This window comes from Odontesthes bonariensis, chromosome 3, assembly GCF_027942865.1.
Source record: "Odontesthes bonariensis isolate fOdoBon6 chromosome 3, fOdoBon6.hap1, whole genome shotgun sequence".
Classification (NCBI taxonomy): Eukaryota; Metazoa; Chordata; class Actinopteri; order Atheriniformes; family Atherinopsidae; genus Odontesthes; species Odontesthes bonariensis.
The window spans coordinates 23,436,667-23,463,049 of NC_134508.1; the positions used below are offsets into that span (position 1 = coordinate 23,436,667).

General features: G+C 39.6%; 1 protein-coding gene across 5 annotated transcripts in view; it reads right to left on the reverse strand.

Annotated features, from left to right (window-relative positions):
* bsnb (bassoon (presynaptic cytomatrix protein) b) overlaps positions 1-26,383 on the reverse strand; it is a 69,792-nt gene that overhangs the window by 18,129 nt on the left and 25,280 nt on the right. For 4 of the 5 annotated variants that reach the window (XM_075461115.1, XM_075461113.1, XM_075461112.1 and 1 more), the window contains exon 4: positions 305-1,081. In XM_075461115.1, coding sequence (XP_075317230.1) covers positions 305-1,081 — 777 coding nt within the window. The remainder of the gene's footprint in view (positions 1-304; positions 1,082-26,383) is intronic. The other variant, XM_075461116.1, reaches the window with a different exon arrangement.

Consider the following 26,383-nt stretch of genomic DNA (forward strand, 5'->3'; position numbering starts at 1 on the left):
AGGCATGATGATGTTATTATGAAATATGCAGACATAACTCATTATCGTTGCACTGGTAACAGTACCAGGTTATTATAAATAAATTAATGCAAAGAATAACCATGAGAGAATCTAACAAAGTTGAGTGATGGAAAGGATGATCGTAAAAATCAAAAATAGAGGAAAAAAGAGGAAAATAAGAAAAAAACATGAAGAGCAAAGTGATGATTATTGGAAATGGTTCCAATTATTTGAATGAAGCAAATTAATCAAAATGGTGAATCAAGAGTAACAAGTGAAGGCGGGGAAGTTGCAGGTAGCTCACTTCGTGGTGTCTTGACTTCTCTTCGGTTATCTTCATGTCTTTTGGTGAAGCGACAGTTTCTGACAATGCTTTCTTTGCCGAGGCTTTGACGTCTTCTTTTAGAGATTTAGATGTGACTTTAGCCTTCTCCTGGCTTTGCGCCTGTTTGCGAGCCTGGTTGTTACCTGTGGGTTTAGACTGAGTAGGAACTGTTTTTGAAGAGGTGACAGCCTTGGTATGGTTGGGTGCAGCTTTACCAGAGCTGGAGGAGGTCTTGGCACCAGAGGAATGAGAAGGGCCCTTAGTCTGAGCAGAGGGCTGAGCAGATCCTTTTGTCTGAGTCGGACCTTTGGCCTGACTTGGGCCCTTCATTTGGTTGGCAGATTGTGCAGGGCCCTTACTTTGAGCATGTGATTGGTTAGGACCTTTAACTTGAACAGGTCCCTTACTTTGAGCTGAATGCTGTGTTTGACTCTTAGCTTGGGGGGATGGCTGAGTTGAACCCTTGGTTTGAGGGGTAGTTTGGCTTAGACTCTTTGTTTGAGGGGCAGGCCTAGCCTGCTTCACATTTGAGAGTGGGCCACTTACTTGGGAACCCGCTGGTTTCTGTTGTTGTTGAGGACCTGTGGCCCTTGGCCCTGAAAGTTGATTGGGTGTTTTCTGCTGAGATGGCTGCTGACTAGCTGGCACAGATGGTCGGGGGGATCCCAGGGGCGGTGCCATAGGAGCTGGAATATCTCCCAAGCTTCCTGACAAAGCCCTCTGTGTCTGGCAGTTTAAACATAGCCATTCTTTCTTCTGAAAGACAAGGATAAAGAAAACAAGTTACGAAAAAGGAACATTGTTTTTCATGACAAACTACAATCCAAATTCATAGTAGGAATGCTTTTTAAGATTGAAGTAAAATCAGAATGCAATAATCTCACAAACCAATATTTCACAGTATAACACATAAAAAACATCAAATGCTAAAAGTGAGATATTTGAATTTTTCCGAGAAAATGTAATCTGATCTTGAATTTGATAACATCAGTACGTCTCAAAAAAGTTGGGAATAGGCAGCGAAAGGCAGGAAAAGTAAGTGGTACTGAAAACAAGAAGTTGTAGGAATATATTGTCATTTATTAGGTTAACTGTCAGTAAAAGGATAAGGGATTAAAAAAGCCCCTAAGAGAAGTAAAGTCTCAGAATTAAAATGGGTAGAAGTTTTGCAAACTACAAAAAAAAAATCTGTCTACAAATTTATGACGCAATTTCAAAATAATTTTCCTGAACATAAAATTGCAAATACTTTCAATATTCCATCTCCTACAGTATGTAATATCATCAAAAGATTCAGAGAATCTGGAGACATTTCTGTGTACAAGAGACATGACCAAGAATCGCTATTGGTTACCAGTGATCTTCAGACTCTCAGGTGGCACTACATTAGAAACAGGCCTGATTCTGTTATAGAAATGATCACTGGCTCAAGGACACTTCCAGAAATAATGTCCTGTGAACATATTTCACTGTGCCATCCACAAATGAAGGTTAAAGCTAGCATGCAAAGAGGTAGCGATATATAAACAGGATACGGAAATGCTGTTGTCTTCTTTGGGCAAAGTTAATCTAAAATGGACTGAGGCAAAAAAGAAAACTGTTTTGTAGTCAGGGAAATCAAAACTTTAAATTATTTTCGGAACTTATGGATGCTGCATCCTCCAGACTAAAGAGGAGAAAGACCATAGGGCTGCATTAATGTCTATGGAACTGGCAACTTGCACATCTGGAAAAGATATGACAACATATAACAACATATGCTCTCACCCAGGCAACATGTTTTTTTTTATTGAAAGGCCTTGTCTATTTCAGCAAGACAATGCTAAACCACATACTGCATCTCTCACACCAGCATGACTTTGTAGTAGAAGAGCCCTGGTGCCCTACTGACCTACCTTTCATACCAGCTGAAATGCAAAATACAACAAAGAAGATTCAGAAGTGTTGAGTCGCTACATATCCGATATCAAACAAGACTTAGACAACAGTCCTCTTCCAAAGATCCATCAACTGGTCTCCACATTTACAGACTGTTGTTACAAGAAGAAGGGATGCTACACAGTGGTAAACATTGTGTTGACCCAACTTTTCGGACTTGTTGCTGCCATCAAATTCAAGATAAAGTAATACTTTTCATGAAATAGTAAGATGTCTCACTTTCTACATTTGATATGTTTTCTAGGTCTATAGAACTTGTAAATAATTGTGTTCTTTTCTTATTCAAATTTTACCAAGTTTTCATGTGTAAAAAGAAATTAATCAAAACTGAGAATGATCTGGACTCCACCACCAATGCCAATAATAAGCAAACAAAAAGACAAACAGTTAAACAGTTCTGACAAAGTACACATGGTACAATGAATATCTGGTATTTACACTGCGTCAACACATTACTTAATTGCTAAACATGGTGATTGATGAATACATAATTATAAATGCGTCAGTTAGTTTGACAAAATAATTAAAAATGTTTTTACTTTAGTTTTGCTCATGAAGCGCCAAGGACTTAGTAGAAGCCATTCTGAGCAACTGGGAGCATGAAAGCCTGTACAAACAGGGTCTTTCATCTCTTCAAGAAGACTTAATCATTTGACAACATAAAGCACTCTCTAACAGGGTACACAAAGGAAAGCACAGTGTGAATACAAATGATCACATCTGTTAAGGGTTGCAACTATCATTAAACTTTTTACAGAGCCCACAGCAAACTCTCTCTGCATGAGAGAAGGGTCTGCCCTTCACAGACATCCTCACTGAATCCATTTTTGGCCATAAGTTATAGATTCTGACACTGCTAAACATCCAGAACAAAACCCCTCAAAGACGGGATGTTAACAGAAGCAGATTCAATTTCAGGTTAATGCAACTGATCGATGAAACTGCTCACTGGAATGAAACGGTCATATTACAGGTTATGAAAGCTGAAAACAGAGATGGAGACGGCATGTTTGCAACACGGCCCTGTGCTAATGATAATCATCTGTGCCTCAGGCCTGCAGATGGAGTTTTCTTGTGTCACAGACTCGTACAGCAAAACAAATAACCTCAAAAACACCTCGGTTGCTGATTACCATCTGCCCAATAAATCATGTCTTTTATTGGTGTCATATTTCAATGGCATAAATACAGAAGATTTAACAACATGCCCTGTTGAATAAAAACAATGCAGGTGCTCACTGACTAATTTAAAGGACATTTTTACTGTGGTGCAAACAGTCAAGATGCCAGAAAAGGCTGCAAATTGATGATTGTTTTGGTTTTTTAAATATCTTCATTTAATTCAAATTGCAACAACTAAATACAGTCAGACATGGCAGAGAAAAGCCAACATTTCAAGCAAGATAGTGTGACGACCCCTCCGCTCCACTAGTTGTCCCTGTTCTCTTTATTGCTTCTTCCCTTCTGCAGAGAGGAAGGCGGAGTGCTCGTCAGACTGATTGAGCCACACCTGGGACTTGTGCTTCAAAAGCTCCCCTCTTGCTAGTTTCGACTAGCCTGGGCGAAAGCCGACTGTTGACTCCGTCAAACAGTCTGGAAAAACCCAAGAGGAATCCGTTTCCATGGAGGGTGGGACCTTACTCAGCAACTTAAATTCATTGGAGTTCCCTTAGCCAATCAGTAATGTTTAGAAAGGACGTAGGTTATGCGCCGAGGTTCATGCTTACTCTCGCGAGGCTCTAGCTCGCGAATCACGCTTCCCACATCCGCTTTCATTATACCGGTACCATTATGATAAATCAAACTTTTCCCAAAGCCAGTTGGAAGGAGAGCTACGACATCCTTGCCACTAACAATATTGAAGAGGCATTCCTCTTGCTCTTGTTTTAATTGTGTAATGCTCTCCAGAGTTGAGACAACTTCATGGATAGCTTCTAGCGTTCTTCCGTCGCCATGTTTATTTCCGCTGAGGTTGAACTACAATTATATGGACTACAATGGACTCCGCGCGTGAGTTCTGCGTCACCACTCGCAACTGTTTGCTGATTGGCAAAACACTGAGCGAACCGAGGTAGGGGGATTTGGCCAGACTATGTGCGGAGCCAAAATCTTTGGGCGGAAGTACGTAGGATGGCGTCGCCAGGCTAAGTTTCGACCCCTCCTGACTTGTGATTGACTTGCAGGGCGGCTGCTGTTTTGTTGTTTTGATCGCTTACACATTCACACACTCAGGCATGCATACACGACTGACAACTGACTTCCACGTTTCTTTAGTTTAGATTATTTTGTAAATAAAAGTTATTTTTGGAAACTTTCGTCTTTCTCCCATTTTTGTTGCAGCCTTAGAGCCGGGCTGTGACAATAGAATGACAGGGACACAATTATTAGGTCAGCAGAGACCAGCTTAACACAACAGCGGGGATCTAAAAACTATAGACACAGTCTCCAATATTAAGGTCTGGCTGTAGGACACAGTCTCCCTTCTTTATCACCTCATTCTAAACCTGTTAGAGAATCTGATCAGAGGGGGACTCACTGGCCATTTCAAAGGATACACAACTCAGATCTGTCCAGCACAACTGATTTGTGAACACAGAGTGATCTATAAGGACTGGGTAGGCAAACACCAATGTGGGTGGTCATAGATAAAGCTTCAGTTCAAATTTAACAGAGAAGGATACACAGGATGATGAGTAGGAAGGCAGAAGAAGAGGACGGAGAAGGAGGTTCAATTTTGATGATAGTGGTCATGACAAAAATACATTCATGTTCTCCATGCCATTGTTGTCTATTGACCATAAGAACAGGTGATAACTGATCAAAAGTAATTCACAATCCATATGAAGCTGATCGATAGGTGGGTATCCGGTAAGGGTGTGAAGATGTTCTAATACGAATTAGAACCCAATTCACATTTCAAGTGTGATTGCATCGCCACATAGACGCCGAGGTTGAATTTGATTTGTCATAAGGTATTTGTGATTCTGTGGTCTCTTATTAAACAAATCAATATGAGGGTAGATAACAAACAGCACATTTACAGGATATGACTGATTTAACTTTTAAAGGAAATTGAAAATCTACTGTATGTTAAAGAAATATAAAGAACAATTTCAAACCGCATCAGTCATTGGTGCTGTTTAAAAACAAATAATCCCGAAATTGTTTCTTTACCTATGTATCTAAATACATATTAAATTGTCAAATTAGGAAGAGATACACATAGCCTACCTTATATCCCTCATTTTAGTTGTTTGATTTTCCTCCCCAGTTGTTTTATACAGAGCAGATACAATGCTCCGGTGCAGATTTAGTAGATTAGATTATTCAGAAAAAGCTGTCTGCTGCTGATCAAATTGAAACTAATGAGAGCATTTAGACTCTGCTGTTTGACAACATATCATCCGTAAAATTTACAAATGATATCGAAAAATGTAACAAATCACACCGTCAGTAGCTTGTAAATGACAGAATGTCACACAGCACGTTGCAATGGCACTTAAGTGGCAAATAAGGCACCTCATAAAAACTCAATTAGGACACTTATGCAATATGAGTGATGAATCATGCATCACCATCCTTTAGCAATGATCCAATTTAGATTATGAATTGTGTGAAAATATGCATTTCAGCTTTCATAATGCAGCAGTCAACACGATATAAGCAGCAACATAAAAAAACGAGAGTTTAGCAAACATTTGGTCATGTTGAAAACCATGGTGACTAACTAGGAGGTGCTGGTTTGCTAATAACCCTCTTAACAAGATTATAAAAAAAAATTTAAAAACTTTAAAAAAACCTCTTAGCTTGGCAAAAAGCCATTCCTAGTATCATGCAATAAAGATTGACACAGTGGCTACATTCAAAATATAGTTAGTCTTACATGTTATTTTTACAGGTGCGATATTTCCATAGTTTTTTTTGTGCCAAAATCTGTCAGGAATTTATTGTCTCAAGTGAGACCATGAGGAGCCAGTGGCTTGCCAAAAAGACAGACTTGCTTTGTTTTCATATCTCTCAAATGCTCTACTGAGGAGCTATATATAAACAGGTGCAGTGTTCTCAGAACTAGCCATCTGTGCTGGTTGTTTCACGACCAGCAACTGTGTGTTGGTGGATAGCTATTACACACTGGGACTGACAGATAACTACAGAAGCTATGCAGCAATATAGACGGCGCAGACATGCTCTGTGTGTCCACTATGTTCACGCATGAATGCATATGATAACATTGCTATCCCTGAAATCTGGACTCACATCCTTCAGCTCCCTCAAAAGCATGCCAAATCTTCATCTTTGGGCATGCTCATAAAGGACAGAATCTAATTAAAATCCCCTAAATTAGACACCAATTAACTTTTTTTTTTTCTTTTTTTTTTTTTTTACGTGGCAGCTTTCTTCCTGCCACGTTGGCACTGCCAAACTCCTCTTTGCTTCTGAATCAGCATAACATGACTGCGTGGGTGAAAGGGAGAGAAGAGGAAGGCCAAACTGAAGCTGAAAGTAGCAAATTATTCATGCAGAGTGCTTTAGCTTGTACAGCATTGAGCCATGTGGGCAGTGCATCCCACCTCTACCCACACAGTGTGGAGAAAATCATGTACGCATAAGAGACTGAGCTTCTGAGACAGTCCTTCGATGTACCCTGAAAACAGAGCAGTCAATTCACCTTGGCAATCGCCAACAGCTCAGTACATACAAATGTAACTGTTGCCAAAACTACAAAGGGCAAAAAAGAAATAAAATTTCATGTTTAAGCAGGGATAACATTTTTTTTAAACTTTTAACCATAAAGAGACTGGCATACCTCTCGATTTTTTTTATTTTTTTTAATCCTTGATTAGATATTATGATTTCTTTATTTTCAGGGTTTTGTGGGATTCATTTTCTGTGTGGCACAGTTATATGGCATCAGGCTCAGTTTATTAATGGGATCATCTTGCTAAAGAATCGGTAATTTCATTGAATACTTTACTTGTACTTATTATTGGCTGTAAATCGTATAAAAGGGACAAGAGACATGAAATCTGTCAATTACATTTGAAGAGTTTGTCATTTACATAATCTTAAACATGTTGTGAGTCCACAAGTAATTTGGGCCTTTTGCAAATAGGTTTTATGCATTTTTCATTCACAGTCTCAGCTGGGAAAAGTTTCACATTAGACTCTTCTCTCTGGTGTTGGCACAAGAAGTTAAAGACTCATTAGTTAGAGCATAGGGGGGCCGTAGAGACAAATAATCTCAAGATGCACACTGAGATTTTGTGAATACAACTCATTCTCTAATCCTAGTTCAATGCACCTCAAATCTGGATACACATTTGCAGATTCCTCCCAGAGATTCCTGAGCACACACACCCATACTGAGATGCAGTTTTACAACCCTTCAACACACAGTTGAAAATATCCTTGCTTCAATAACACACCCGTAGGATGTTTTCTTTGATTATGGTTTATCTGTTTGATTTCCTTTGATGCATGTGTAATCACAAATCATGCATGTGTAAAGCTCACATTGCCCTGTGTCATTCCAGAGAAAAACAACAGCAACTGGCTTGTGCAATTCTTCATGATATGTTACATCATAAACACAGAAAATGACCTCAAGCACAATCATGGCACCTGCAGAGTTTGAGTTTTAAAACAGTGCAGCTAAGGCAAAAGGCTTTGGAGTGTTTGATGTAATAGAAAATTTTCGAAGCGGGGAGGGCAGTTAGTGTCTGAGCCTGACTGTCATCCTAGACTAATGTTGATACTGTGAACATGGGCAGTGTGCTGTAGTAATGCTCCATCCTGTTGGCTCCGAGCCGGAAAAGCTGCCCTTTCACTGTCAAAATAATGAGAGATTGAACGCCGCAAGTTACCACAAAGAAAAGGTCAGAGACATTGATCCCATCCTTATAGATTGATCCCACTCTCGCAGGAGCTTGCTGTCTCATTACGGCCCTGATCACTCACACAATGAGTCTGTGCTCACGTGTGTGTGTGTGTGTGTGTGTGTAAGATACCTGAGTCTGTGCTTGCAAGTTTCTGTGCATATCTCACTACACGTGTGTAAGTGCAGGTATTGTTGGGACGATATTCACCAAATCATGAAAGAAAGTAAATCTATTATCCAGACTGTAAACACCTCGTGACAATTGAGGCTTACAGCAGCCATTGTACTGTAAAAGACAAAAAACACTCAGATGGGGTTCTTGGTGGGTCAATTGATAAAGGATTGTACACAATACACTTAATGAAATAAGCACAAAAATGAAGTATGACAATCGCCAGCTCAAAAGCAGCAGATGGAGCTATAGAAAAAAAAGTCCTCTAAAAGTTAAAAACGTAAAAACGCACTATTAAATATAACTAGGATTCAGCGTATTGCGGGTAAATGTGCACACATTGGAGTCCCCTGCAGAGTCTTGTTACAGATAGCAACATGAACAAGAGATACCACAATTAGAATGACAAGACTGGAATGACCACCTCGTGGTTGTAAAGCTAAAGAGAGAATGCTTCACACTCATCTTTAGCCAAGCAGCATAGAAGATGAATACAATCACCACAGTTTAAAAATAGAAACCCAAGATGAGCAAAATATGCTGTTGCATAACGGGATGAAAAGTGATTTTAAAGAACGTTGTGATCTAATAATGAGGCTGACTTTTGCCTTTTTGGACATAAAATGTAATTACTGCAATTTTTTTACTTTTAGAAATTTGTGTGAAACGTTTCCATAATTTGCGCTCCAATTCTTGAGTTATGGCCAAAAAAACAAGTTTTGTACGATAACGTCGGCTTTCTCCAAGAGCAACCAGCCATTCAAATCAGCTCATGAGTCCAGGTGAACTTCTGCGCCAGATTTAAATCAATTCCACCAATATCACAGTCACGAGAACTACGCAGATAACCAGAAAACATAATGCCTCAAGCCTTGGCTGTTGCTGGTGCAGAGGCAGAACATTTTTTTCTGAAAGAATGAATTCACTCGTTTCAACGTGGGTACACATAAAGCCACTCAGAGGCAGCAGGAACACATCTTCCACATGTTAGGCAAATGGTTACCTGTTTACACATCATGCAGATTATGTTGTTTTTTTCCCATTGTTCTGTCCAACACTCATAGCCCTGGTTTTTTTTTATGTTGCAAACGCAGCCTTTTGTCAATGCTTAAAAATGGTCTGGTTGTAAATTTGATCATTTCAAGTGAAAAAGAAAAACACTCAGGCTTGTTTGTATTTCATTAAACTAACAGCTTTTTTCTTGGGTTAAACCAAGCATGCAGTGCTGCTGCCCCTGTATAACAGTGTAGAGAGGAAAGCTCGATGGGAGGAGAATGTCAAGCCAAAAATGCAACCAACAGCCGGCGTTTACCAGCAGCTAACATCCAGTGAGTCACAATACTCTGTTTTGGTTGCAACCGACTCCTAAGGGAAATATCTCAGTACCCTCTAAATGTTTCACTAGTCCAGCTAGTCACTAAATTAGTCTCAGTGCTGTTTGGCACTTAGCAAGTAGTGAAAGGTTTTTAAGGCTTTTTTTTCCCCTTCTATTTTGAAAAGGACTGTCTGCCGCCAGCAGGAAACGCTGATGGAGTGAGAGTGGAGAAAAAAAAGGGAAAGTTGAGCACCAGAAAACAAATCTCTACGAGAGTCAGGAGACTAGTAGAATCTGATGATAGCTCTCTGTTGGATAATGAGAACAAAAAGATATCAATTCAAGCTGATTTCAACATACATGTATGTCACTTTCAAATAATCTACATTTAGAAATGAAAAGCTTTTTCTCAAAATGACATCACATAAAAGACTGTTACTGACTGTGGAAAAGTAATAACTGTAATTTGAGACAAACCTTTGCATATTTGTATAATGTGACTGCACCCACAGACTGAAACACACCAATTCAGTCTCCCCTTTAATGGTGGAAACTTGCCAAAGAAGAACGGAAACATGTTTTCATGAAAAAAAGAATACAGAGTCAAAACTATGTGGAATATATTAAACTACTTCTTAGAAGAGGATGTAGCCAGAGTGAAAGTCCTTCATTGCACAGGAAAGCTTGGTTTCTAATGACAGTAAGCTTGAGCTGGAATGCCTCATGTCTTACAAACATGACAGAGAAGTCACTATTTTCTCTGCAAAGCTCAAATAAAAGGTCAGCTCAGAATCTTGGTCTCAAATCAGACTCCTTAACTGCATTCACGAAATTATGGCAAAAAAATAAATGCCAAAAATAACACTGACAGCAGGGCTACAGACCCAAAACTGCTGGTGAGGTAAGACATTGTGGAAAGCTTTAACACTTCTTGCCCATAGAGGGAGCCAGAGAGCACTCAGTTTCTTGAGGAATATGCAACCCTGTGGGAGCATACACACCCACACATTAACATGAATGCACAGACCTGGAAAACAATCGGTGCACTCACAAAGATTCCAGCTTCCTGCTAATCACTGCACTTTGATGAGACAAGAAACATCAGCCTTTTTCATTTATGTCAGCTCTCTGCACAGCTGATGGTGAGAGCGACATGCCCCAATGTCCTTTTTTACTTATAACACACACACACCAATTTATATTGACTGCTACTCCAAAAAGGGTAGAAACACATGTGCAAGCAGTGCTGTGCGTACGCTACACAACCTCAGTATTGCCTTCTCACTGTCAGTCATCTCACAGCAAGAGTCATTCCTCCACATGGTGTCTCTGCCAGGACCCGACAACAAGCTGTGAGCAAGAAATGTCAGCTGTCATTAAATGCAGTCACAGACTTCACTGAGATATAGTATTTTAGGTACTCATTACCGGGAGGGGAAGATAGGCCGTTCATGCATTTCAGGTACTCTTTCATTGACGCAAACTCAGTTCTGGAAATGGTATTTCGAACAGCATGCTATGGCTAAAATGTTGGGGATAGGGCATACATGTGGTGGTTTTCATTCCACAAAAAAACAGAAAAAAAAGGAAATTCGAGGAGCTGGAAATATGACAGCTATGGAGGGGAAAAGTAAAACATTTACAGCAACACAGACAAGTGTCATGTAGAATCCTCTCCTGCAAAATTGCATTTTCAAATGTCAAACTTTGACTGTTCTCCTTCTTACACGAGTTATTCCCAAGAAATTTAACAATCACATTTTCATCTTTTTTCGGAAACCTAGCCTCGGTAAAGGCTGAACATCAATCCTTTTTGAGACTGCACAAGAAAAGCAGCTGCCACTTCAACCTTCTAGTAACTACAAAGTGTAATTTGAAGGATTGCAGCTGCATTTTGCAACAACAAAGGGAAAAATCATCATCATAATCCTTTGAGTTCTGTGTCTTATAGAGATTAATGAGGCATACAACAGAGGAGGTCATAATTAATTTGTAACAAGTGAAGGTCACGGGAGCAGAGGGTCAGTGTGAATTATTAACCACCACGTGCACAGGGGCATGCTGCCAAGCAGGTGTGCACAGGGTGAGCTCAGGGTGAGTGGGGAAATATATCAGTCACAATGTAATACCCAGATTTGGTAAGACATAAACATGTTCAAAACCAGTAAAGGAGTTATTTAATGTAGCCACACAGCAAAAACAGATGAACACACAAGCAAACAAAGATGAAAGTCAGAGTTTGCAATAATCTTGTTAAATCCACCACAAATAACCACGACTTTTTCCGCAACAGCAGCATTCAAAGTAAGAATCGCTGATTGTCAGGCAGGTTATTCTGTTGAACCCCGATCAGAGTCCTCTAAACCACCATATCCATTTCTATTATGCACAGCCAGAATGAGCAGTAGTTTAAATGCACAGTGGGAGGTGTGACCGAGCACATGTGTCAGTAGTGTGCTAGGCTGAACCATACAATGGCAGTGACAGGTCAGTAAGAGTCAGCAGGTATATAGGTCAATCCCCTGGGACTCCTTCAATGGGGACACATGGTGAGGCCTGTGGATTAGAGAGGAAATGAAGGATCATCCACTGAGCAAGCGGGACTGGACTACAGTCACAGCCACTCATGCACAGTCCAACAGTGCATTCAAGATGACGTTTCAAAATAAAGAGTTAAAGGACAACGACATTTTGAGGGGGCAAGTTGTGCTGCATGAGAGCTACTTCCTCTACCTGAGGGTCCCCAAACCTAACCCTAATCCCTAACAATAAGCCATACTGCAGGTATACAAGGCTATTTATGAAAAATCACAGAGATGGATTTTTATTAGAATAATGATAACTAGTGTGAGGGTCATATCCAGTAAAAAGAATCATGTCATGCTGAGTAATGATTCAGATTCTGAAATAGTAAAATCCTAAAAATTTAATGTAATCTCTGAAATAGATAACACATAACTTAACATTATTATAAATAACTCAGGAATTACGAGCACTGAAAAATGACTGTATAAAGTAGATGTTAAAAGCTATCCTTGTCTCCTGATTCGTAATTACAAAACTCAGGGGCACAAGCAAGCACGGTGCCAAGTGTGTACATTAGAGGTTTCCAAAACTCTCCCACAGAGTGCGTTACTGCAGGTCAACAATGTCTCATCTTCTATTAAGTGTATAGGCCTCTGCTGTCCCCCCAGGGGCAGAGTAACACTGGGTCAGGTCGTGTTTCCTGCTCTTTATTTACATATTGTGTCTGTTTCTGTTTGTTTCAGTGGAGGCAACAGGTGTCCTCTTTATGCCCAGCAGACACGCGCAGCCTGTTCACAATGGGGAAGATGTCTTGTCTCTACCGCTCGATCTCAGTGCATTGATAGGACACTCATTAAAGCTCCAAGAAACCTGACATGATCAATGTGTCTGAAAGAATGTTTATCGGCCACACTTATTTATTTCCAGGTTCTCTAACATATGAAGAAATACATCACATTTCACGGTTGAGAGTCAGTATTTAGATGATGTCCTACAACAGAGACAGCATAAATTTGTGTTTCTAATGACCTCCTTATGGCTTATTGTTCTGTCCGTGCTCATCTTGAATGAGACGTGGCTCTAGACAATCCCAGTCTGTGGAAACTATCTCAAAGAGTTGTGTTTTGAACCTTTTTATCTTAATTCCTGGGTTCTTATTAAAGAGTCCTCAATAGGTCATTTATAGGATGATTACATTTTTTTAATACAGTTTATTTGCTCCTTGGGCCACATCATTCAGCAGGCATGAAATCTCTTTCTATTCGTATGCTGAACATTAGACTCCTTTTTCATGTTTATGTTTCTTCTGGTTTGCCTGTCAGATAGAAAATACTCCTAACAGTTTCATCAGAATATGATAGAAATTTTGGATAAACCAGTTCTCCTGGTTGAACTTGGAAGCTTTTTTCAAGCCTGTAACTAAAAACTAATTTGCCTCAAACTTAACTTTGAGTGGACTTGAGAAAGTAATTGTCAAGTTGTGCTTTCCTTTGCTTAGCAAGAGTACTCTTTTTCCAAGATGGCCTAACACGAGTAGTTAATTTATCTTGCACTGTATCTATATTCCTATATCAAATCAAATCAAATCAAATCAAATTTATTTGTATTGCACATTTCATGTACAAAACAATTCAAAGTGCTTTACATAAAATAAAAGCATTGCAGCAGGGAGTGGAAGAAGCATTAAAAATACATAAAAGAATATAAAGAGAAACAAATACAATTATTTAAATGAATTTAAAAACAAGTCTAAAAATAAGTCTAGATAAGTTCAAAGATAGCGTGCAGATTTCATGCATAAACACATGAGAAAAGAAATGTTTTTAACCTGGATTTAAAAATGTCTACATTTGGGGAAAGTTTAATCTCCACTGGCAGTTTGTTCCACTTGTTTGCAGCATAACAGCTAAATGCTGCTTCTCCATGTTTAGTCTGGACTCTGGACTGGACCAGCTGACCTGAGTCCTTGGATCTAAGAGCTCTGCTGGGTTTATATTCTCTGAACATATCACAGATGTATTTTGGGCCTAAACCGTTCTGGGATTTGTAAACCATCAGCAGGCTTTTAAAATCTATTCTGTGACTGACTGGAAGCCAGTGTAAAGATTTTAAAACTGGTGTGATGTGTTCAGATCTCTTAGTCCTGGTTAAAACTCTAGCAGCAGCGTTCTGGATGAGCTGCAGATGTTTAATGCTCTTTTTGGGAAGTCCAGTTAAAAGAGCATTACAGTAATCGAGTCTACTGGAGATGAATGCATGGATGAGTTTCTCCTGGTCTTTTTGGGAGAGGAAACCTTTAATTCTGTTGATGTTTCTGAGATGGTAAAAAGCTGCCTTGGTGACAGCTTTGATGTGGCTGCTGAAAGTCATACTATAATGTATTACGCTCTGGGTTGAGTCAAAATAGCCTTCACTTACAAGTCATACACATAACAAAGCTGTCTCCTTAACCCTGGTTATTCACTCATGCCAGACAGAGGCGACTCAGCACCGGCATCAGTGTGTGCTTACACACATCAAGCCGGTGTCATGGGATCAGCTGAGTGGTGACAATGCCAAGTTCCACAATGCCAACGTGATATGTGAAACACATAGCAATGCGGGCTCATTATGCATCTTTCACCAGCTACTTTTTGTTTCATTAGTCCATAGAACTTTGTTCCACAACTCCACATGTTTTCGTATATCTCTGCAAACTGCAGCCTGTTATTGAGGCCAAGGAGCCATTTGAACCTTCTGGCAAGTCATGGATATAAAACCTTCCTTTGATCATTGTTGAGGATACATGCAGCTTGTGGGGAGGATTCTTAAGTGAAGTCATCTGGAGGATTTTCTGAAGCAGGAAAATAATATCCTGTTCATCCACAATTATACTGCTTCTCAGTTTTACAGCTTTCAGTCCATACCTTTGAGTTTTGAATCAACAATTTCAATTTTGGCAAACCATCTGCCTTTTGTATCTCTCATTTAAAAGCCAAGTGTCTACATCATAAAAAATCAAGAACCAGACACTTTAATATAGTATCCATCCTTTTATTTGGAATTGAATGTGTTGAAGTGCTGAATCTGAAGATTATTAAAATGATACTGTTCAAGTACCTATGGTTGTGAACTGAATATCGGGGTAGGTAAGTAAACTATTTTGATAAAAATTGTGTCTAGTACATCCCTCAAAGAAGTACAATCTTTCCAAGAGGAGGAACAATCCAATATCACTCATCGTACACTTTGTAGGATTTGTAGGATGGCATTCAAAGGGGGACTGGAGCTGTTCTGAAGGCAAAGGGTGGTATTTGTATCAGCCTCATACCTCAGCTCTGCTAATTTGCCCTGAGAATATTCAAGAGAAATTACAGTGTTTACTGGGTTTTTTTGGGTTAAAAGCACCTTTGGACACTGCACAAAATTTCAGTGAATGCACCTCTCTTTTCTGTCTAATGCAGTCAAAATTAGATGCAAAAAAAACATATACACTGTGTCTTATTTTCTTACACTTTTTTGACTGTGTAGTTTTATTTCCTGATTCATTCACAGTTCTCCCACCATTGTGGGCTGTAATCAGCCTGCAGACTTAATGTCAGCAAGATAATAAGACACAGAGCTGCAGTGTGGCTGAATGAGATTAAGTTCAATGCATGCATATTTTATTCTCTCTGCAGCGTCAAAGAGGATGAGTGATGCCATGCAGATTAAAAACTCAGATGTGCATTTTACAAAACTGAGATGAAACACATTGTAGACAGTGTAAAAAAAGGCTTTCATATATATACCCGTTTTTTTTTTTTAAAGTTAATGAAGCCGCAGCCAAGGAAACCAATTTAACACTGTGAGCAAAACTCAAACAAGTCATGTGTCTTATCTAGTCACATATGTCTGACCTAAGGACAAGTTAATCAGGCTGCCTCCTCCGCCTTGTTTCATTTTAGATGAGTTTCTATTAGTCCTGCCAGGCAAAGCTACAGCTAACAGCCAAGCAAATACAATTTATACACTACATATTAAACTTTCAGACAAGTTACCCCCAACTGTAACCTATCACCAGGATGAGGGAAGATGACAAGTCTAATACAAGAAGTCTTCTAAGTCTCACAGACAAGTTGTGTATTAAAGCTGTCCCATGCACACATACATATTTAAACTGGAGTATGTTATTCAGCCAATACCAACAGCTACTAACAACCGCCGTTATACGAGCTATAGAAGGATAAAGTGAAACATTTCAAGAAGACATTGCCGAGGAATTTGTCAGTAATAAACATAACAATATAACACTGCAAATAGGCCAAGAAGTATCATAACACACAAATGTCTAACTACATTTTCAAAAGATTAATTAGCCTTAGATCAGAAAATAAATTTGGCTCATTTAGGTTCATTTAAACATATGTCAGCTATCCAAATGGCCATGTTTCTAATTTACGTCAAGCTACATTTTTGTCTATATAGGCATAGAGGATAACATTAACTCATGTGAGGAATATTTAAATCATTTAAGAGGCTGACATGCCCACAAAAAGTGTAGATAATTGATTTACTTTGTTTAAATGGTGAAAAAGAGGTGCGTCATTCCTTGGTTTTCATGAGATAGTTGCAAAAAATTCAATCTATCTCGTCAATCAAGGAGATATCTTTTCAGGTGTACTTCATTAAATTGGTTCTGGTCCCTAATTTATTCAAAAATGCTAAAAGAAATATATTGGAAACGCTTTTATGTATTGGTTTGTGAATTAATGTGTAGGAAAACAGTGGTTACCAAGTGCATTCATCAGTGCTGGCATTCGGGCCCCAGTGCCTTCACTAGTGGAGGAAGTGGGAAGACCATTTCCCAGGCTGAGTGCAATGATCATCCTGCTGCTTTTGCTGTTGATGTTATTGTTGTGAGGCCACTGCTAGGGGCAGCAACTTACACCCTCTCTACATGATCTGATCGTCTCCAGTGCTGCCTGACAGCTGCAGCACTGAGAAGATTAGCAAAGGGTTAAATGTAATATCTGAGCGATCAGTGAGCTTTATCTCTTTCATTTCGTCTTTCAATCTCCTGCTCCCTTTCATTTAGCTCTCACTCTGTCTGACTGTGTTTTTGTGCTCCCCTGACATACAACCACACATCTATAATCTCACATTTGTGTCGTTAGCCTTTTAGTATTTGCAGAGCACACTCAGCTAACCCCCTCCTTCTTTCCTAATACCAGCATTAGGGAGTAGTCACATGCCTGAGGTGCTGCGGGAGCCCCAATGAAGTGGATGAAGTGATGTGTTGAGACAGCAAGGCCCAGTTGCAGCAATGGGAAGACGGCACCAAACTACCTCCACGGCTCTGACAGTGAGGATAGATGTGGAGCTGCCAGGGGACCCTGGAGCATCGCTAAAGCTTGTTAGCATAGCCGCCAGGCCTTGAAGATGATGAGTTCTGAAGAGGTGATTAAGCCAATGTTAAGGTCAGTTGTAGGCCTCAAAGTACATTTGCTCACAAGGTGAGAGAGAAAGGGCATTTGAAGATACAGCCCAAGAAGGACCAGAGAGGTAACTCAAGTTCAGAATGGTCACGGTGCTCTTCAGGTATACATTCATCAAGACAACTGATAGTGCTGCTGGTGCAGGCAGGGCTTGGAGCAGGTTGAGGCTGACCTCCAAGACAGCTAGTGATAAATGAAAAACTGTGTAGCATAGAGATGTAGCAGAATAATGTCCAACTCAATGTAATGCCATTAAAAAGTGCTGAAAACATGTATTTATGTTTTCCTTTTAAAGCTTTTCCATTTCCACTCACTCTCATTTTAGAATTTTAAGAGTCTAGCAAAACACCATAGCAAATACAATGTACAAGTGTTGAAGAAACAGCAAAATAGACTCAAATGTAAAGTAAGAGCTGCTCAGTGAGTTTAGTCTTTCAGATATACAGAAGTTAAAACCAAGTGTATAGTGCACAGACTGAGCCTAGGGCCTTATGCCAAAAATAAAAGGTCCCAGAGAGGAGAGTGAGTGGCATTTAAGCCTCCAAACCAGTGAGCCATCTGTGCTGGGTGCCACATAATCTCAACAGGAAGCAGTCATCGCTGTACATCATCTTCCTGTTGCACTGCAGCACAGTCACACACTGAATGTTATTACTGTGTGCACTGTACTGACCTGTAATTCAAACTCTTACCGCCTTATTTGAAACAAGGGATTTAGTTAAAACTCTGATGAATTTCAGTATCCTCTAAGCTAATATAGTTATCAGACAAGGTTTAAATGACATTGTCTCGGTTTAATCATCCAACAAGGCTTACTATTCTCAGATGGCACTTATTTGTGTGGCTGGTTCTTTACCATGGTGTGTTGGGGTTAAGTGCTGTACTCAAGGGGATCACTATGTTTCCTCAACATGGATTAGTAACACTCAACCCCTATACACTCTTCCATCCCCCCAGATATATACACACACATACATCCACACACTTATTATTTTTGTTGGTGTCTGTATTGTCTCTAATAAATGCTCTGTCTCCTTATCTGCAGGGGCTAAACCAACACAACACAGACTAAATCAAGAGCGCTCAATACCTATGTTACAATGTCAAAAGCAAGAGATTCAACCAGACATAATTGCCAATTCAATCAATGTGTCAACAGGAAGCAGTCTTCAACTAAGGCATATAGACAGCGGGAAAGAGAAATGCGAATAGAAGGGGAAAATCAGTGAGACATGCAAAGTGAAGGAGAGTGCATGAATAGATACATCAGGAACTGGGGCAAGAGACAAGAGAACAAAACAGTCACAGTGTCACATGAAAAAAATGGTGTGTCAGGGGGAGGTTTTTATCTATCTCCAACACAAGAGAACAAAAACACATTCAGGAGAGGGCTGCAATAAAAATAAGGTATAACCCAGCAATGAAATATTTCATGAGAATCAATTTCAGATTTTGACAGGGAGGCAATGAAGCTCACAGTTCACAAATTTAATAGATTTGAGAAAAAACGAAAACTGGGATGAAGTGTAAAAATGTATGGGAGCATCCATGAGTGCACATGTGTGAATTTGAGGAATTAGACATTTTCTTTCCCTTGAAAGTAGCAGCAACTGCTATTTGCATTCTGGACATGGTCTAACCTAATTTGTGGTGAAAAACCAGCCTGGTCTGACTTAGACTGGATTATATGTTTTGTCAAAGCTTCTGGTTGCTCTTTAGTGCCATATTTGAGCTACATTTCAAACCTGACCACAATATCTACTTAAACCTAACCAAATAGTTTTAGTGCCTAATCCTAAAACTGACTAAGTAGTTAAGATGCCTAAACCTAACTAAACAGTGAGCAACTGAAAGGGACTGTTAGAAAATAAGGAGTTGTACTGTAAATTTCCTACATCTCCCCTTCAGCTACCTAGTGAGGACCTTGTTGCTATTCATAGGTAAACAACCCAAAATGGTCTTTACTGCATTTGCTGTGAGTGTCTAATACTAATACTAATACTAATACTCTAAAATAGAAAGATTTCAAATGACACCTTATGTGATCTTAGTGATCTTACTTTACAGTCCGATTAAAAATAATAATAAAAACTCATTCAGATGGTATGAGACTGACCTGACTGAGGTGCTTACACAAGTTTTTTTTTTATTTCGACTGGATTGCTAATCTGATTAAAAGTGGTTCCTGTAAACACAGCTACTGAGTTCTGGTCAAAATAGATGAAATGCTGAAAAGATGTTGCTGTGTAAACATTCTATTGTGGTTAAATCTGGCAAATAATACGACAAGTGTGTCAGACTTCAACTTTCAATACATCTGCCTGACGGTGTTTACATTTTCGTTCAGTCTGATTTTGCGCTCTAGGATGTTACCAGGACAAGAATCAATGAAATGATGGTGCTATTTTCAGATGATTTCTTTAAAATGATGAAATGCATCAGAAGCAGGCTCTAAGTTAAGTGTAGGTTACCACTGTGGCCAGCCAGGATAAAAGACAGACAAAAATCTCTGACTTTCATCTTAACGTAGCTCGCTAAGCCACTAATTTTACTTTGGGCCTTTCACCAAATAGCAGAATTTGACGCCCTATTAATGAAAAGGAATAGGAAAAACTCAATAGCATTGGACACAACAACAAAACCACGAGTAAGAACAACATTTAACAAAACAAACATAATTTAGAAAATGTACTTTTGTACATCTAAATAAACACTTTTAAGAAAATAGTATATGAAAAAAAAACGTTTTCCAAGTCATTCTCCTTTTTGTTTTGTTTGTTGTTCCCTCTGTTCTTTCATTGCTTTTTGTAAAATGTCCTAAACTTTTTTCTTTTTGATGCTCGTTTTTTTTCTGAATTGTAGCTGTATTTTCAGTGGTTTTGTTGCTGGGTTTCGCCTTTTAGAACCATCATAATCATCCAATCTACGAATTTCTAAAATAAGATGAAGTGCAATGGAATCACAAGACAACACCCTCCATGTGTCATGTTGGTCACGCAGTTATTGGTTGTCGTTCTTGTCCGCAAGAAGGATATAATTTTTGTGTCTAGATTCCAAAAATAACTAGGCCCTTGTACTGTGCTTCAGTAGCTGGTATAGGCAGAACATAGAAGTAATTTAAAGGCAGCAAGCTGCTGACTGAGACCGGATGGGTGCTTGAATCATGTGATGGCTGACCATCATCGCTTTGGGAGCAGCCAGGATGAGCGCGGCAGGCTTGGATGCCTTGACGCTGCTAGCCATCTGGCTTTGTATGAGACTCCGGTGGGAGACACAGGATGGTGCCAACCTTCAGAAATCACTTCCAGCATGTTTGAGAATGTGAGTGACATGTTCATCTACTGTATACCAGAGCTGTGTGTGTGAGCATGTTCCCTGCAGATAAGTGACACATTTGCAAATACTAAATGTTCTGCATATGTTTATTGTATGCCTGCTGTGTCTTCAAGGGCATTGAGGTGTGAAGCTTTTTTGTAGTTCTGGATGAAAAAAAATAAATTAAAAGGAAATTCTTTGTGTTAAGTTTTAAGTACTGCATACTTTTCAGTGGCAGCTGCATCAAACACACAAATACATAGAAATATCTAAAAGTACCGAGTGTGCTTTTTATCATCACCTTGTGTGAAAAGCAAAAGCATCCTGTGTTTAAGGCACATAACAATAAAACAAAGTACCACAAACTTACTGCAGATGGTGTCACAGATTGTTAAAAAATCGTTCTTTGCACAGTCTAGTTGTTACAGCTTTGCCGCAGATGTGCATATTACAGAGTGAGTCTTTGAGATTGCTCGTGTGTGTGAGTGTATATATAGTATCCTGTGGGCACTTATGGCTGGATCATACACTGAACAACGCAGACAGAAAGTGAAATAATGAGTCATTTACTGGTACATATGTTGATGCCATTTAAATGCTGAGCTTATTTTAGAGCTATGTTGATCAAATTTATATGACCAGGGACCAGAGCAGAGCGGACTCAACCAGAGCTGAACTTTACTTTGCTGACACATCACAACATTTTCTGACACTGAAATCCTGTTTGTCTGCTTTAATATCCCAGAAGATTAGATGAGTCTGATTTTCACCTCAAGCTCACAAGTATAAATGAGTGAATGTAATAAATGTATAGGCAAGTCTTACAAAAATAGAGTAGCTTTCATAAGCAGGCTATTTGATTCTCTTATTAATCACACACGTAAATTTTCCGTCTCATGTACATTCATGGACATACAGCTCACCAAAGCGTCAATACACACTGACCATAGATGACATGTGGAATCAAACATAGTTCTCTCCCTGCTCCACACTGCATGAACTATTTATTATGTTCAACCTCGCTGAATTATTGATGAGCTATGTTTTCTGTTTCTCTATACTATTTCTACAGTGAGAAACTCAGTCCTTATTTATGGACCACTCAGGGACTTTCCCTCATTATAAACAGTGGACGAGCTTCTATATCATAATAATAGACACAGAGTCAGACCGTAACGCCTGCCGACGGTGAGGACGAAAAATTTAGGCATAGAAAAACTGACAAGGGAAAAATAATGTTATAGTGAGACTGCTGGGGATTGAGACATAATGCATTATGTCAGACAAACCTCCACCTGTATATATAATCAAGAAAGAGCTAAGGCACGGCATCCACTGCTGTGTATGCTTAACTAGACTGGAGAAGACCAAGGCAGCACGGAGAGAGAGAGAGAGCAATCCCGAAATGAGGACTGACTTTCTGTGTACTGTAAATCAGACTGAGCAGCAGACACATCAATGGAAACACTTTATGTTTCATTTACAACCAAACTATGGAGAGATGACATTGAGTTGCTCTTGGTTTTAATCTTGAGAAGCATTATGAGAGCGGAAAAGTCCCAAAATAAGGACATCCTATTTACTCTGAGCCACACGTGACTATCAGCACTAATTGATGTGAAATATTCTGCAACGTAACAAACAGTTGGCTTCCTCTCATTCGCACTTTCTTCTTCCTCCTCAATCTTTCACCTCTTCGCTTTCTCTCCTCCTCCTCCTCCTCCTCCTCCTCCTCCACCATCGCTCCACTCCCTCTCGCCCAGACGCTGGCGCTCGTTGGCTCATCACAGATTAAAGAGGGGCTGACTATTTTTTCATACGACTCAGCCTAATTCGCTCTGAATGAATTATGCATTGTGTCACTAGTAACGAGACGGAAAATGCATCTTCATGAATATTTCCAACATTCTCTGGTTTGCACATGCAACAAAATGTTGTTGTTGTTTTTCAAAATTGTGGCTATGAGAGAAAAAGAGGATGCGAGGATTAATTATCAAGATACAATCAAGAACATAAACGTTTTATATTTGTGGGTATTTGTTTTCACACTGACCCAACATCTTTTATGAACCTTTTTTATTTCACTTGTTACCCCTTAAGCATAGTTAATTGCGATTTAGTTCTTTACAACAGCAGTATGCCAGTGACGAAGCATAAAAACTGACAGAAGTTTACATCGGGATGCCTGAGAGGCAGCGTAAGGATAAACCACATTGCCTTCAACCAGAAGAAAGGCTCCTATTGCTGGAGAGTCATTTTAATTTAGTTTTTGACCTTTCATTCTGAGTCACTGTTTGGATATGTTAAGGTGGAGAAATTTCTTGATGTGTTTTAGGCAACAAAGCTCCCCAGTGTGATTTCAGGAAAAACCTCATGTCCACTAATGATAGATTTAATGAAGGCAAAGGTCTTCGCATACTGTTTTTATACCCATAGTAGCATGTTCAAATAGGTTTTTAGATGTGAGTACACTCGCTAAAGAAAGCAGATTTAATCCTTTTCTACTTCCAGTAGCCTGTTTACCCTTGGTGCACTGAGGGCTACAACAAACACAACTGGAGTTACATCAAATAACTACCATCACCTCTCTGATAACAAGCTCTGACAACATGAAGGGGTGGTGGTGCAGTCTCCTGCAGTCCGTGGTAGAATATCATTTCTGATAAACTCAACCTTCTAAGACAATAATGCTAGGTTATTATTTTGAAGTAAGCTCCACACAGTGGGATTTAGAGTGAGCCGCCAGCTGTCTTGTTGACAGGTAAAATCGATCAATCTTATTCTGTTTTATTCATTAGTTGTTGCTGTCTGTTGCAGAGCCTCCATGAGGCATTACAGTCAGTAAAAATCTGTTTCTGTAAAGAAAAAGTGAGGGCTACCTGCTCTGTCAGCCCTGAGCGTCACAGTCATGCGGCATCGTGTTTTAAACAATGCTGATTGGAGCTGGAGCCGATAAATACCAGCAACTGCTGCACAGTCATCTGTTACAGGACTGAACAAAAATTAAACACTCAAAAACCAGATGTTAGAGGGTTTTAGTGGTTGTTTTCTTTCACAATGTAAAAAAGGCTTTAGTGTACATCCAATTAGAGCAAGCTTGGATTATAAAATATAAAAGGTCAGTTTATGGAGAAATACAGCACCTCTTGTACGGAAGCACCACTTTCTTTCAGAGTAAGTATTTACATGTGGTCAGTTACAGGTACATAATGTGGTATTTGTAAAACATAAATTACATGAAAGTGCTGTTACTTTGAAGAAGCAGCTCCTGCAGCTTGACTCGTGTGAGAGTGCAGAGTGCAAACAGCTTTGCTTGTACAGTGACTTGTGTGAGTAAAATCCAAATCAATGCAGTGTGTAATGAAGCCGTTTGATGTCCATCCAGCAGCAGGCTATTAATGCGTTTTCACAAAGTCATGCACCTAAAGGGCAGATTATAGTTCTGCGTCTATCGTCTTGACGTGTTGCTTTGCTCTGGTCGCGAACCACTTTTCATGTTATGGTTCTGCAACCATAACATGACTCTCGCGAGTCGCGAGAACTTCGGTGGGGGGAGTGTATATATTCCGCTGACACGCTGATCCTGGTCAAAACAACAATGGCGCGTCTGCAAGATACTATGGAGATGGATATAGAGTTGCTCGACCTTGAAGAAGAAAGGATTCTGCTATTGGAGTTGGCGAAAAGACGAAGGAGGAAGCGTAGGTGGTCTGTACGCCCGTTGAACCAGACCAGGGAAGAGACTGGGGAGTTTGCTACACTTAGGGCCAAGTAATGTCTTTGGTTCGAATGAATTCATGCCTGCATCATGACTCCTGCATGTTTATAGTCAATATGAATTGACAGATTGGAAGGCTAGTTTAAAGTTAAGATGTTACAAAGAGGGGAAGTGAATGGAGGGAGCGACGTTGTCTGAAAGTGACAAAAACTGGACACCTTCTCGGCCAGTCACTTAAGGACTTAAATTTTACACCAGAGAAATCTCTTTTATAGTTGAATAGCACTTAGTAATGACAACTATTATGAAGAAACTAAGTAATCGATATCATCACATTTTCTTGTAATGCAATAATATTCCAGGTGCACTACATGGATACACCTTTGGCCCTGTTTAAAAGTCATTCCTTGTCAGACAGAGGCTAGTTTACTTCAGCTTGAACTAGGATTATGAAAGTAGGGTTAGTTAACACAGACCTGAAGGAGTCCAACAAGGAATAATAAAAACAATTTTTACAATATCTATTTCAAAAGTCAGTGAATAATTGTAGAAAAAAACCAAAATGATCTTAATATTGACTAAAAGGTTCACGACTGTGACACTATTCCAGCAGACAGAGGAACAACAGTGTAGTTGGTAGAGCTTCTATCGCTTTAGCTTTTCAGTACACATCTGTCGTCTCTCCAGTGTTTGATATAAAGTTGTTTGTTTATATCAAATGCTAGAATCCTCTTACTGTAAGCATTCCCAACTCCATGTTGAACTTTCATTCACTTCTCTTCTTGGCCATCTTCACTTGACATTTCCTCTCCACTTCCAACCTTCTCAGCCAGGATGGCGTCAGTGGGATGTTGTTCAAAAGTGGTGAAAGGTTAGTTGTGTCACATATGTTTTAAAATGAAGTATATCAGATGTCAGACCAAGCACCCGCTCCTTTCTTTGCCTTGTCCCTGGCTCTGACAGCTTTGTCACCCCACCCACATGAAAAAAAATTAATTTCTTGCCCACTCTCAAGCGACCTATATGCCAACTCACACAATATGACAATTGTCTTTCTATTTAATGGTTTGGAAAGAATCCCTCTTATGCTGGATTGAGTTTCAGACCCGAACTCGCAGAGCAGAAACACAACACGCCCAATAACTGCATCTCTCATGAAAATAGAGCAACAGCAGTCTGAAAGTTTTCTGGATACTTTCAGCATCTCAGCAGCCAAGCATGAAAGGAGATGGCTGACAAACAAATTATTTCTCAGTTTCCATAGCGATCTATGAATGGCCTCTGCTAGAGCCTGTGACAACCAGATGCCTGGGAAGACAAGACTTGCCCATAAAAAGCCGGAGCTCTGCAGCAAGCCTGTTATTACTGCTATCATTCAATTGAACTTGATTTGCATAATTAAACTCTGTTATTGCCTGGCTCTGGAAGCTATTGCAAGTCCCTGTTCTTACCAACTAAATTCCCACCATGACGCAGGACAAGGGGGCACTTAAGAGAGGCGTATTACCTCAGCTGACCCCTGGATGTGACTAATAAACACTCAGATAATCCATTAAACTGAACTTAATAAGCCTCTGTTTCCTGTAGATTGGTCATATATTTCTGTGCTGCTCCAGGGCAGAGTTACTGATGAGGTGAGCCACAGCTTGGACTTCACTCTGCTAACTACATGAAAGACTCTGACAGTGCAGAACAGAGTAGATGCAGACCAAGAAACAGAGAGTAGAGTAGCAGCAACAA